General features: G+C 41.6%; 1 protein-coding gene across 4 annotated transcripts in view; it reads left to right on the forward strand.

Annotated features, from left to right (window-relative positions):
• Positions 1–2,332: 2,332 nt before the first annotated feature.
• Positions 2,333–13,986, forward strand: part of Fam91a1 (family with sequence similarity 91 member A1) — a 39,930-nt gene continuing 28,276 nt past the window's right edge. For 3 of the 4 annotated variants that reach the window (XR_003709528.1, XM_028753846.1, XM_028753848.1), the window contains exons 1-8: positions 2,502–2,614; positions 6,179–6,263; positions 7,796–7,947; positions 9,473–9,530; positions 10,356–10,423; positions 10,943–11,056; positions 12,747–12,837; positions 13,207–13,269. Coding sequence is in view for 3 of the 4 variants with exons in the window: in XM_028753846.1 (XP_028609679.1) it covers positions 2,543–2,614; positions 6,179–6,263; positions 7,796–7,947; positions 9,473–9,530; positions 10,356–10,423; positions 10,943–11,056; positions 12,747–12,837; positions 13,207–13,269 (703 nt within the window). In the remaining variant the exon portion in view is untranslated. Of the gene's footprint in view, positions 2,615–6,178; positions 6,264–7,795; positions 7,948–9,472; positions 9,531–10,355; positions 10,424–10,942; positions 11,057–12,746; positions 12,838–13,206; positions 13,270–13,986 lie in introns of all 4 variants that reach the window. The other variant, XM_028753847.1, reaches the window with a different exon arrangement.

Consider the following 13,986-nt stretch of genomic DNA (forward strand, 5'->3'; position numbering starts at 1 on the left):
ATGAGGTTATCATTACATTTTAAGAACTAGCTCAGGTTGCTCAAGCCAGTTGAGTAACTTTCTTTAATCTGATCTTTTATAGTTGGCTGAGAAGGCAGCACATGACATTTGCATGTCTGAAGCTATTGTTTACCCAGAAGGTATCTTTGGAAGGTTGCTTGTGGATGGGTCTTGCAACAACGCGCTGTAGTTTCTGATCTCTCTAGAAGTTGAAAGACAGAGACTGGAGTCAGGAATTTAAAAGAATGGGATTTGTTGTTTTCCTAAAAGGTCCAGTGAGGTCACCAGTGCTGCCCAGGGAATCCATTTGGTAGTTGTTTTTCCTTTCTGTTCCCCGGGGGAGGGGGAGGAGTGTGGGTGGGGGAGCAGTCTTGTTGCTGGAGTTTCCACACAGCAGGTCCTGGACCTTGTGGGTTAGTTGATGAATGACCAGAATTGCTTTGCTTTCTAGCCACCTTGAGGGAAATGGAGGCAGTTCAGCCCTTCCACAAGCATTTTGTGTTTTTATAAGTCAAACTGTTACCAGTTCCCACTCTGAAGGAATTGTTACCTGTCTTCTTCCTGTCACATAGCTTTGAACTAATGCTATTTCCTCCTTCAAATATCTGCTTTCAGGGGCTACATACTGAGAGCCTTCGTAAGTGACCATGGTAAGAGTTTCAAAGGTCTCTACTGATTTAGCAGGCATCCATTCACCATTACCAGCTTCTGTTGAGTTCAAATTAGATTTATTATTTGAAATACAAAAAGGATGGATAGGTTCATGTCAAGTTAACTGTTACCAGCAGCTGAAATAAAAGATTTGTAGGGATTTAAACATGAAGATGTCTTTAATTTTCTTGTTACGTACATTATACAAGATAAAAAAGGTTTTGAAGAATACTGTTTGTTCCATATGCAGAATTATGAAAAATGTAGGGGGGAAACTATTTCACTAACACTAAATGAACTTTCCTAAGCTGGAGTAGGAGACAGAATATTCCTATGAAGGTTGTTCCTGAGGAAGTCAACGGATGGTCCTAGTAAACAGCCATGGGCTGGGTCTGGACAGTCGGCTCAGCAGCTAAAATCACTTGCTGCCTTTGTTTAGCACCTAGGTGGAGGCTAACAGCTGTCTGAAATTCAACTTCTGGGTATCTGATATCTGATGCCTTCTTCTGGCCTCTGAAGGCACAAGGCACACAGGTGGTGCACACACCTATACATGCAGACAAAACACTCATACATAAAATAATGAATGGTTAAAAACCAGTGGGCTCTGTCATACTGAGTGATCTTGTAACCCTGCCAACTTCACTTTCTTCTTCTGATAGGGCTAGTAGCTGTGGCAATGTTTCCTGAATGTTGAGAGATACGAATCTATTGCAAGGCAAGGGATTGATACATAGCAGGCAGATCATACCTTTGAATACTGTTGCATTATTGGCTGTTGAATTATTGGGGTTCAGTACATTTTAGCTATGTACTGAACTCAACAGGATATGAAGCTACTGCAATTGGATAACCAGACCAGTACACGTATGTAAGAGCAGTGTGTACCATAATAGTTTCAAATAATTAGATATAATAGTATCTCTCAGACTTGCCAGTTGTTGAGGTATGGATTAGGCATCTTAAATGTTTTCAATTCGTATCAGTAGTGTATAACAAAACATGACTTAAAGACATTGCTTTAAAACGAAAACTAGACAAAGAAACACCGAAGTTATGTCTTGCAGTTAAATGAGCTTGCTTAGGAAGTAAAATACACTCTGGAAGAAACCGTTCCCAAAGACTTCAGGAGAGCTGTAGGGATACCATCCTAGTTCCGCGTTTAAAAAGGGATCGAAGCTAGTTAAAATTTCTGCACCTCAAATCCCTCCATTTTAAGAATTTGGATCTTGGAAGGAGTCCAACGTTCTTCATCCCCAGGATACAGCCAATGCTTGGAAGGGATGACGCCGCTAGCGACTGTAGGCCAATGGGTAGGGGCCCAGGCATACTCGGTGTTCTCCAGGACCTTGTCTTGTTCCGGCAGGGTGGTTCGGCAGGCGAGAGTGGTTCTTCCATTAGCAGCGTTTTTGATTAGACAACCGACCGCCGTGCTTTAACCATCTGTCCAGGGCCACCGGAGACACACTTTCAGGAAACTGAGTCACACAAGCTCAGCGGTGCGGATTAAGGAGCCTCTGTTAGCCTAGGGCGCAGGCGCAGCTGGCGGGGCTCCGGAGGGTCTCTGCGTCCCGCCTTCCTCGCGCCGCTCGACCACGTGCGGGGGGCGGAGCTCCACTCTCCGCCGTAGGCCAGTGAGCGGAAGTGACGTCGGCCCAGAGCCATTTCCGGCAGGCCGAAACTAGGAAGAAACTTGGAGTTGCTGAGGCACGGGTCGTAGTTGCCGCCACCGTGCCCCGTGGCCCGCGCCGCGCGGACCTGTGGAGGCCTGGCCATGGGGCGGCGCCGTGCTCGTGCGGCCTAGACCTGCAGGCTCCGCTGACGGGCCGGGCGCTCGCGGGCGGCAGGCGGCGTGGGAGCCGCGGCCACCGCGGGCCTGGGCTCTGGCATCATGAACATCGACGTTGAGTTCCACATCCGGCACAATTATCCTTGGAGCAAGTTGCCAACTAACGTGAAACAGGTATGGCTCCGCCCCGCTTCGCTGTCGCCTGACCTGCGGGCCGGCGGGGGCTCGGGAAAACTGGGTGTGCGCTGTCTTCCGAGAAGGCTGGAGGGATGGCCCACAGACTCTATAAGCCAGGCGCCTGCGATCTAAAATAAAGCCCCCGGGCCCCAAAACTTAAGAGTGGTGGGCGAGGGCGGTACAAGGCGACAGTTCAAACGCACCTCCTCTGTAGCGTATCTAGGGGTTAGGGTGCCGGTTTAGAGTTGCATGTGTAACTGAAAGCATTTAAAGTTGGCCCTGGGAGACCAATAAAAGTTACTAAGATGAGGAACGAAGACCTTCCACCCTCGGGGAGAGGGAAGAGCAAGTCTCCAGAGCCGTGAACAATCACCGAAGTTCGGAGTTGTGTTTCGATCCATTTGGAAATGTTGACTGAATGCGTGAAGGTGGTAGCTGTTGAGGCTGGCAGGGTAGTCAGGCCTGATTTGGAAGGGTATGTGTGCTTTGTGTTGTCGGACTTCATCCTCTAGACAGGCTGGGTTTATAAAAGATGTGTCAAAGGGAGCATGACCTGTGGGGTTTTATTTATTATTTATTATTTATTTTTAAATAAATACGGTGCTTACGGTGGTGAATGGTGGTTTTGCTCAGTAGCACTTACTGAACACCTACTAGTTGTTGTGCCTGGGTTTGGATGCAGATAGTTTGCAGCACTTAGACAAAGATCCCTTGTCCATAGAGAGTCTGTTTTATCCGAAACAGAGTAAATGGACTGATGAAAGTACGGAACAGGACAGGTGAGTTGAGCTCTTAGGAAGGCGTTGATGTGTGTGCTACCCGTATGTGTGCCACATCCAAGGCACCGGTTCGCTGCCCGCCTTTTCTTGTTCAGTTCTGCTCGTTTTCTGGTTTCTCTTGGTGACGGGCAGCAGATATGTTTTTTGAATGTATGGAATGGTGGTGGTAATGGTCTTATGATTCTTGTGATTTACTTTGGGTCCTAGTTCTAGGGAATGAGTTAAGGATCTGGTGGGCATCACATGACAAAATACTTTTAAGACACCAGAACCCTAGATAATAGCAAGGTGTGTTTCAGGGGCAAAGGTTTTTAAGATGTCAAAGATGTCCAGTTTCTGTTTCTGAAACTTGGAAAAAAAAAAAGCAATACGTTCCTCTTAAGTTTGAATGAGGTTGGCAGTTTTTGTTCTTTAGACAGATATGTTCTGAGACATAGTTGAAGACGAATAGGATAAATTTCCCTTATTTCCTTTTTAAATAGCTTATAATCAACATAAATAACTGATTCTATTAGTATTGGCAAAAGCCTCCTCAAACTTAATTGTTATTATTAAATATAATCATAGGACAGTGCTAAAACTTAAGTTCAAATATAAACTGGTTAGTTTTTGAATGTGAAACCACTGAAAGGCCCAGTTCTGAGTTAGGCTAAATGTGGCCTTTGTTTGTACACATTTGTTTCTGCAGACCTTCTCCAGCCTTACCATGGTTTCTTGAAGTTAAGGTCCACTTTAGATGATATCACCATTCTGTCTGGTTTCTCATCCTCTCCACAATGCCTGTAGTGTGGACAGAGGCGCTGAGATAAGCCCAGTCCTCTCACTGTCTGCCACTGTCTATAAACCCCTAGTTCCAGAATTGCTACCCTCAGCTGTCACCCTGTGCTGTCACCCCTCATGCACCACAGCCATGTTATCCCTGTGCTGTCACCCCTCACACACCACAGCCGTCACCCTGCACTGTCACCCCTCACACATCACAGCTGTCACCCTGTACCGCCACCCGTCATGCACTTGCCCTGTTGTCCCTGCACTGTCACCTCTCACACACCACAGCCATCCCCCCACCACGCTGCCTTTACTGTTTAGATTCTGAGTTAGGTTTTGCACCCTAAGCATCTGTGTACATTGGTTTTTTTAGTAGCTATTTGTCAGAGGTAATGAGCCATTGGTTTGAGATGACTCCTAAAAGACTATAAAAATCACAACTGTATTACAAATGGTGATTTCCTTATGGTATGGAAAGAATTTTCAGGATTTTTCTGTAATTTCCTTATATGAGGCATCCATCGTTTGACAGATGTAGGAAGAATATGTCTTTTGGTATTGTAAATACTAAGTATGTTCTAGTCAGTTATGGTAGGCTTAATTCGGAACTGACTCATTTCCCAGTTCTGAAAAGCTGGAGGAAGGAGACTTGGATAAAAAAAAAAAAATCTTACAAGCTACTAGCTTTCTCCCCCACCCCCTCCACCCACCACCCCAGGGTCATACCAGACTCTAGAAGGTATATTGAAAAGCTATAGATGGGGGCTGAGCATGTACAGAGCTTTGGGAGAAAAAAATGTAAGTCAGGCCATTGCTTTCAGGAATTTCCTATAGTTTACTAATACCAGGTATTCATTGTTTAACACAATGTATAGTTCTTTCATTTAAAGTGAAATTCTATGGTGGATCAGTGTTTAAGATGTGGTTTTATTTACCTACCTGTATTTATTTTGTAGACAAGTACCTGTTGGGATGTCTACATTGGGGCTCGTAGGCGCCTTGAGGGTAGGAAGTTTGCTTTTGGGGTTATGTGTTGCACGGGGAGTGCTCTGTAAGCTAGCGGTCATCCCACATTGCCTGTTCCAGTTCCTCTTCTGTGAAGCCCGGCTGGCCGCATCCAGCAGGCCTTCCTGTGTGCATCCCTCAGTGAAGTGGCTGGCTCCCTGTGCTGCTATCGGGGTCTGTAGTGGTAATGGTGGTTTAAAACGATGGGAGATTTGGAGAAGGGTAGAGAGTCAAACAGTTGCTGAACAGATACATTTCTTGAGGGAAAAATAAAGTATTCACTTGGTTTTAGGGATTTGTGAGCCCTAACATGTATCGATGGGCCGATCACATGCTCCACACCTGGTCCTAGTGCTCACGTGGTAATAGAGCTCACGTTCTCCAGTGAGGCATGCCGGAAAAAAAACGTAAACTTACTCTGAACCGGAAGTCCAAAGCCTCAAGTTTGGAACTTGCCGTGGTTGCAGCAGGACCGCATGATTGTGTACAGTGCATGTGTGTTTCCTGAGAAGATACTCTGACCTGGGAGCATAGCCTTGACAGAGGTGCTGCCGTTCTGAAGCCCTCGGTGATCTTCCTTACTGACAGGAGCCGTGCTGCTATACAGAGGGTGTTGGGTAGTGTCTCCACAGTGCACCCTCCTCTAGAACTTGGGATGCTACCGGTGGAAATAGCTCCTGTATACCTGTCCTGGCTGAGCACGGCCGTCCCTGTCCCAACTCATCCACCCACCCATCTGTACACCCATATATCCATTTCACTTAAATTTGGGATATTCTGGAAGGAAAGTAAATCATTGTAGAAAGGCAAACTGCACAGAAACATGTGGGATCTTGTTTTAATATCATAGTAATAAAGTTAACATAGTAAAACTTAAGAATGTGTTGCTTATTCAGTTCTGGGCGTTAGAGATGCCAAGGTAAAATAGGGCTCTTCTTTATTTTTTAATTTTATGGTAAAAATAGTACCATCTAGAAACTGTGTAATAGCCATGTGCAATTTCTTTTAGAGTCTTGGAAACTCACAGCGAGAATATGAAAAACAGGTTGTTTTGTACAGTATCCGCAATCAGTTGCGCTACAGAAATAACCTAGGTAAGTAGAGACGTTTTTCTCCTGGGATGGAGATGACTCTCTGTCTTTTCACTTTTATAAATCTCTCTTAGATCAGTATGATCTGCATAGATCTGAAATTTCTCCATGTACGGACTTTAAGAACCTTCAGATTACGTCATTCTACCTAATAACAGTTCATAAGTGTGATGAGAATTCCTTTTTATAGGTCCATTTTCCTATAAAAATCTTACTCTTGATGTCCTCTTTGTCTGAGTGAGGGGATGTGCCAGAGAAGAAAAAGGACACAAGTTCTTGATCATTTTCAAACTTAGGTTTTATTTTGTCGCCATAGCTTTCCTGAGTTCTGTAACTTTAATGAAAACTCTAGAATAACTAGAATAAGTCTTAACTAGTCAGAACTAGTTAGTTCTGGCAGTATTTTTTTCCTCCCTCCCTACAGATAAAAAAGAACTTCTTTTTTGTCAAACTAGTTTGGTTATTTTGTGTCATGATATGTGTTACTTTTCTTTTAAGCATTAATACTCTGGAGAGTTTCCATACAGGTATTTTCAATTGAATTTAGAAAGCTTTTTAAATTTAAAAAACACAACGTGGTAAGAAGCAAGGGAGATAGTTCAGTTTGGTAAAGTGCTTACCATGTGAGCACCTGAATACAGTATTCAATGCCTACATTACAAAGATAAACGTAGTAGCAGGTGTCTAATTTTTGCCCTGGGGTTGCAGAGACAAGCAGATGCCAGTGGCTCCCTGACTAGCTTGCTTAACTTACATGGTGAATCCTGGTATCAGTAAGAAACCCTGTCAGTAGAGGGTCTGAGAGATAGATGAATTCTGTGAGAAAAGGCGGTTGTTGCTGAGCCTCACTACCTGAGTTCAGTCCCTAGGAGCTACCCGGTGGAGAGAGAAAACTGGTCTCTGGAGTTATCCTTCACTGCACATGTGTGCACACATTTAAGTGAACACGGCGAATATGCTGAGGAGTGCTGGAGGAGCGTGGCCTCCTCCTCCACAGGAATGGACAGACAAATAAGGAAGCCTGGTGGAATGGGCCTGTGATTTCAGCTGCTTGGGAGGCTGACTTGGGAGAATTGCAAGTTCGAAGCTGTCTAGCCTATAGAGTAAATTCACAGCTAGTTCTGTTACAGCTCAGTGGTGGACACATGCCCTGGCTTCAGTCTGTAACACACAAAACAAAAACAAAATCAGAAAATGATTTTTAAAAGTTTTCCTTGAAAACTAGTCTGGTCTGGCTATCTTATGAAGTGATGTGGTCAAAGGTGTAAGACTTACAGCTTATATATGTTGATTTTATACTGTTTTCTTGTTTTAGTAAGAATTCTTTTCTCTATTTATATGTCTTATTATGTTTCACTTACACTATGAAGACTCACATTTTTGTGTGTGAGATAGAATTGTTGCTTTGTTCCAACAGTTGATTGGTCTTGTCTTGTTTGTATATGCTTCAAAGCTAAAAGGTGTGTATTTCATGCTGTGTTTATAGTGAAGCAGTAGGAAACCTGAGAAACCTGGGCGTTTTCCTATTCTTGCAGTTAAGCATGTCAAGAAAGATGAGCGCAAATACTATGAGGAGCTGCTGAAGTACAGTCGTGATCATCTCATGTTGTACCCTTACCACTTATCCGACATCATGGTGAAGGGGCTGAGGATAACTCCCTTCTCATACTATGCTGGGATCATGGAGGTTAGTTTCTAGTGTGAGGGAACCCTTAACAGTGGGGTGGGACTCCAAGCCAGGAACGCTTTACAGCACACTACCAGCCTACCCGCTTTGAGCTATTGTGGATGTTGTCTATCCAGTTAATGTGTGAAAGGAATGCTGGTCACAAGGTAGCTGAGGCACACTTGTGCATGAGCTGGCCATTACTGATGTATTCATGTTGGAAAGGTGGCTGCTTGTATTCTCTGTTCTTGAAGGTGCTATTTACCCTTTGTGCAGTTAGGATACTAATCATTTATTTATACCAGCAGTTATTACAGCTGTTGCTTGTAATATGTAAGATCGAAGATGTGGGTTTCAGGCTTCAACAGTAAGTAAGGGAAACAGTGTATGTAACTGTTTACCCTCTATAAAAATGATGATGCACATCCAGTGTTATACAGTACACACCTCAGGAAGGAGACATACACAAGAGCATCCATTGTCCTGGCTGTTAGTTGCTGTAATTATTAATTTTTAACTTTATTCCAAACCTAGTTTGTGTTTGGTTCTTGTTGAATAACATTAATAGTAATTTTATACTGTTTTGTTAAGTAAACTTCTATAAAGATTGATATTAATATCTAGTATTTGTTCACTGTTTATATTCAAGGCTATCTTGGGCTCTCTAGACACAGATAGAGCAGAGAAAAGCATATACTTCGGAAATCTAAGCACCTGGAGTAGCAGAGAAGCTAGTACAGTTTGTGGTGTGCCCAGTGAGTGCCCCTGACTTCAAGTTCCTATCTTTAGTTCTGGAAGCCACTTTTCTGTGGGCATTTGAATAGTCTGTTTCTGAAGTGCTTTGTTTGAAGCTGATAGTTGCAAGTAGCTGATGAAGAAACAGGGTGGTGGAACAAGGTGGAGCTGGTCAGCTCCTTCCTTTTGTCTCTGATTCTTTTTCTGGTATCCACAGGGTTAGAGTATATAAAATTTTTACATTTTATTTTTATATTTGCTAGCTTTCATTACAATTACATTCACATGCTCATGGTTCTACAGGTCTTGTTTTTAAATGATTGCATTGAAGACGGGTCTTATCTAACAATAATAATATTATTGGAGAAGATTGGTGTTGAAAAAGCCAGCTCCTAAGTCAAATGTGGTACTGAGGTAGGAGCAAAGGCTTGGAAGTAATTAGACCCATTGTTGGTAGTGTGTATTTTGGATATTTACCGATAAAGTTGACACATTTTGTCAGGGTAGGGATGAAGGATTGACTAAGAAGTGTTGAAAATCGAGAACTCTGCGCTCTAATGGAGACTTACAGGGCAACTGTCTGGGAATCACAGACCCAAACGTTTACCCTTCCTTTACTGGGTCGTTGCCATGGCTTAGTACCACAGTGGTGCATGCACATTTAGGGTGTCAGCTGTGATCCACTGTTTCCTGTTAATACATCTTAATACATGATAAATACATGTTCTGTTTGGCTGGAGTACTCTATACATATACTCTTTTCATCTAAGGAAAGTTACATTTCAGATTTTGTTTTCTTTCTTTTTCAAAGGACATCATGAACAGTGAGAAAAGTTACGACTCATTGCCTAATTTTACTGCTGCTGACTGTGAGTATCCAGTTGTGGAGGAGTGACATTTAGGTTTTGTCTTTATGTATGAATATATTAGGATTGTGTGTTTGTGACCTGAAATAGGTATCAATGGGTATTTTATTGCATAATAAAAATCAGATGTGAGATTGGGAAGAATAATTTAGAGTCAGAAATTTAGGCCTAACCTTTATTGTAGAGCAGCGACTCTCAACCCATGAGTTATGACCCATTTGGGATCAAATTACAGATATTTACATTATGATTCATAATACTAACAAAATTACAGTTATGGAGTAGAAACAAAATAATTTTATTGTTGGGGTCCCCACAACCTGAACAGCTTTATTAAAAGGTCGCAGCACTTGGAAGGTTGAGAATCACTGCTCTAGCGACTGAGTTCTTGCTGTTGTCTGGGCTGTGTCGTCTGCTGATGGGAGGAGGTAACCCGTGCACAGGATCCTTAACTTACAGTAGCATGTGGAGTGCCACAAAGATGGTCTGCTGTGTTTCACTGTGCTTATCTAAGTGAAGTGTATATTCAGCATGTCATGGAGTTCCGTGTATAAGAAGCTTCTGCTGAAAAGCAGTTTTATTTCTCAAAACTGGGAGGACTTCTGCTTTTTCAACATGACCTCTTTAGCATTGTCAAAAGTAGCAAGTTCAATTTGTCTTCCAAAGTTGAGGTTTCATCTGTATTGTGTGACGAATTCTTTTTAATTTGATATTGATGGGCCACATCAGTCAGTTACTAAAAGACTATAAACTGGGAATTTTTCCTAATGTCACTGAGCGTAGTATACTCACATTTCAAGATATATTAAAGGAAAGACTTGCTTTCAGGTCTGCGGCTTCTTGGCATAGGAAGAAACCAGTACATTGACCTGATGAACCAGTGTAGATCTTCAAAAGTAAGTTGTCCCCTCTCGCTTTACGGCCTCTTTGTCAGAACTAGATTATAACCAGAGTTTGGTTTAAAGTTCTAGGACTAACAGACTCTAACATGAACCAGTCACTGTGCATATTTATCACAGGAGTAGTGAACAGATCTGCAGTGTTCACCAGGTTGTAGCTTAAGTGACTTATGAGTTGTAGCTTATACTATTTTGGAAGTTAACTTTTCTTTGCTTGTCTTTTTATTTGAATAATTTAGCCCCAGGATTCACTTAATGAGTGAAATAAGTTCACATTTTCAAGTACAGGTTTTTAACCTTTTGGGTTTTATTTGAACTGGATTGACATCTATGTTTAGTAATTTATTTTAAAATAAGTTAAGAAAGAATGATTCTATACTATATAACCAGCTAGCATTTTAAACATGAAAATTTGAGAAGATGTAGCCTGTTGTAATGCGATATATAATATGATGATAGAAGACAGTGGGTGTAGTCTGTGTTGGCTGCAGGTCCTTAACTGTTGTATTATTGCAGAAATTCTTCAGAAGGAAAACTGCCCGTGATCTTTTACCAGTGAAGCCGGTGGAAATTGCCATCGAGGCGTGGTGGGTGGTGCAGGCTGGATATATCACAGAAGATGACATCAAGGTAGAGATCGTTATAGGCTAAAACCTGAGGAAAAGGAAAAATTAAAACCAGAATTTTTTTTTAACTTAAAGTTTTTAATTATATTACATAATGTTTTCAGAAGTAACTTGCATGTAGTTCTGTCTGCACTGCTTTGTGCTTCTGGCTGGATGCGTGCACACACCTGCCCAGGAGCTGTCTTGTATCCACGGATGAAAAGCATACACACATTAGCTTATTTTTAATATACTTTTTAGCTAAATGGCCAGGCTTTTCTAAGCCTCCCATGGCTAATGTGCCCTTACCTCTACTCCCGGCTCAGCGCCTCTAAATCTGCCCTCAGCTCAATTGCTCAGTTGCCTTCTGTGAGGCCCGTTGGTTTTGCTGCCCAAGATGCTTTCAGGCCACTTTGCCTTTCTGCCTACAGTTTGGAAGAGCTCCCCTGTAGCTCTGAGTAGTCTGTCCAGTCTTTCTCCCCCTGGTATCTCTATTCTCTTCCTCTCTCCTAGCCTGCAGGAACCTGGAAGTCCCACCTCTTTCTTTCCTCCCAGCCATTGGCCACTGGCATCTTTGTTGATAGATCAAAAACCAACGGGTGAGAGGACCTTCAGTATCAGGAAACAGATTTCCAATCAAAGCATCAAAATCACCCCCCTACAAGTAACATTTGATTTTCCAGTAGAAAAATCAAGCGAATTCAAATGATCTTAATAGGTTTGTAGGTGGAGTTTACAAGACCCTTTTTAATGGTGCAGGAGACATGATTTGGTTTCTGTATAGTAATCTGGGGTCGTAATTAGTGGTCTCAGTATGCAGTAATATGATGTCACACTTAGTAGCCATAGTAATATGGCTAACATTTCTGAACACTGTGTGTACATGTGCTGTGCACTGACATAACTATGTTAGGACTCATGACAATCTTTGCACCCAGTTCACAGATGATGAAAGTGAACACACAGCAGTTAACCAGCTAACTCAAGTTATAATGAAAGGTCCAAGAGTGATAGGTACTCAGGCAGTTGTTTTGGAATCTGTAGTCCAGTCACTGTTGAATTACACTGAACTAGGATGGGTGTCCTGATGGAAACAGTGTCAAGATCAAGAGCAGTGATGTCTCCAGAAGTTACTCCACACCAGACATGTTTTGAAAGGATGCTGACTGAAGAAAGGGTAGGGTGCCTTGTGGGCCTAGAGACCAAGGCATATCTCTGTGTGGTTGAAGGGATGTGTGTGGCCTTTTCATCTTTTGTTTATTTAGTTTTTGCCTGTATTTCTTCTGGAAGGCATTTTAAGGTAGGAAGCCTTAGAAATTTGCTTCACTCTAAGCCCTTCCTTATGGTGCTGCCAAACTGACGTAATTTCACCATTGTTCATGTAGAGTGTTTCTCAGTGGACTTTTGATAAGAATGATTTGGATTCATGTATCCGATTACATTGCATTGGCGTTTATCAGTGAGCATTACTGCTAACCAACAGATGCTGATAGTTATGGTGATTTTGCTATCTAAACTGTTGGCACTATAATTTGGCAGTTTAGGTGATAGTTATGTGATGGTTTTATTGTTTAAATTCTGAGGTAATAAATGGCAAGAGTAAGGCTCACTCCATGCGTATGTTCAGTTACGGATCCTAGTGTGAATGCGTCTTAGGAGATGCATAAATTAGGTAATTAGGACAGACTTAATTGAAAACATTTTCTTTTTCTTAGATATGCACTTCTCCTGAGAAAGGCGCTATTGATAAGATCATCGACTCAGGTCCTCAGCTCTCTGGGTCACTGGATTACAATGTAGTACACAGTAAGTGCTTAGTGCTCATGCTCTTTGTCAGTCCAGAAACTTGTTTTATTAAACAGTTGATAATTAATACTAATTACTGGCCCAAATTGAGTCTATTTCCTAAGTCATGTTACTTGAAGTGTGATCTTAGGCTTTTATTTTCTAGTATAGATGTAATTAGAAACCTACACAAATGGTTGGTAAGAGATTTGTAGTTCTGAAAATATCTAGGAAATCAAGATTTAGAAAATGTAGTTACTTTCTCTATACGATTTTCTTTTCTTTGTGTAGCGTTCAGTTGTAAGGCTTCACAGGAGGCTCACAGTCAGGCTGTTAGAAGAAACACTGTTTGTGGTGTTCCATCTAAACTAGGTGCTTTTGCTTTTGTAGGTTTGTATAACAAAGGCTTTATTTATCTGGATGTGCCCATATCAGATGACAGTTGTATAGCTGGTAAGTCTGGATTGCCATTTTGCACTGTGTTTTGAATGACTTCTTGAAGCTAAATACTGTGTACCAACCTAATAAATTTGACACAAATCTTTCTGTAATTTTAGATATTAAGATTTTATTTAAAGAAGGACATTTTTATTTTTACACTTAACTTATAGTTTTATTATTATTTACTATTTTATTTTCTATGTTATTTAATGTATACACTATATTAAAATAGTAGAACTTCAGGATAAATTTCCTACAGTTACAAATTAAATCACTTTTTTTAAGTTTTAAATTTTGTAGAAGTACTAACTTACAGTTAGGTGTTTATAGTAAGTATCTTTTCTGGTGTCATTTAGCTACTGTAGTTATTTTTGATTTTAAAAATCATACTGAAACAATATGTGTGAGAAAGAGCATAAAGGGTCAAATTCCCAGGAATGACTAGATGTCGAGAAACAGGTGGTGGTTGGCTGATTCCAGAAAGTCTTCCTCTTGTCAGTGTTGTGTCTTGACAGGTCTTGGTGCTGTAGCAAGTCTTGGTCTTTCTTTGAGTAGCATATGCTAGTGAGATTCGTCCCCAGCCCAGTAATCCATTGTGGACTATATGCTTACGTGAACTCTGTTTTAAGTTTAGAAAGCCAGTTAGGAAGGAAGTGAAACACTCACTTATCTAACCTAGGTTTGAAGTTGATGTGACAAGTAGGACAATAGGTTTACATTTGCAGACTG

Source organism: Grammomys surdaster, unplaced genomic scaffold, assembly GCF_004785775.1.
Source record: "Grammomys surdaster isolate TR1022 unplaced genomic scaffold, NIH_TR_1.0 125974, whole genome shotgun sequence".
NCBI lineage: Eukaryota > Metazoa > Chordata > Mammalia > Rodentia > Muridae > Grammomys > Grammomys surdaster.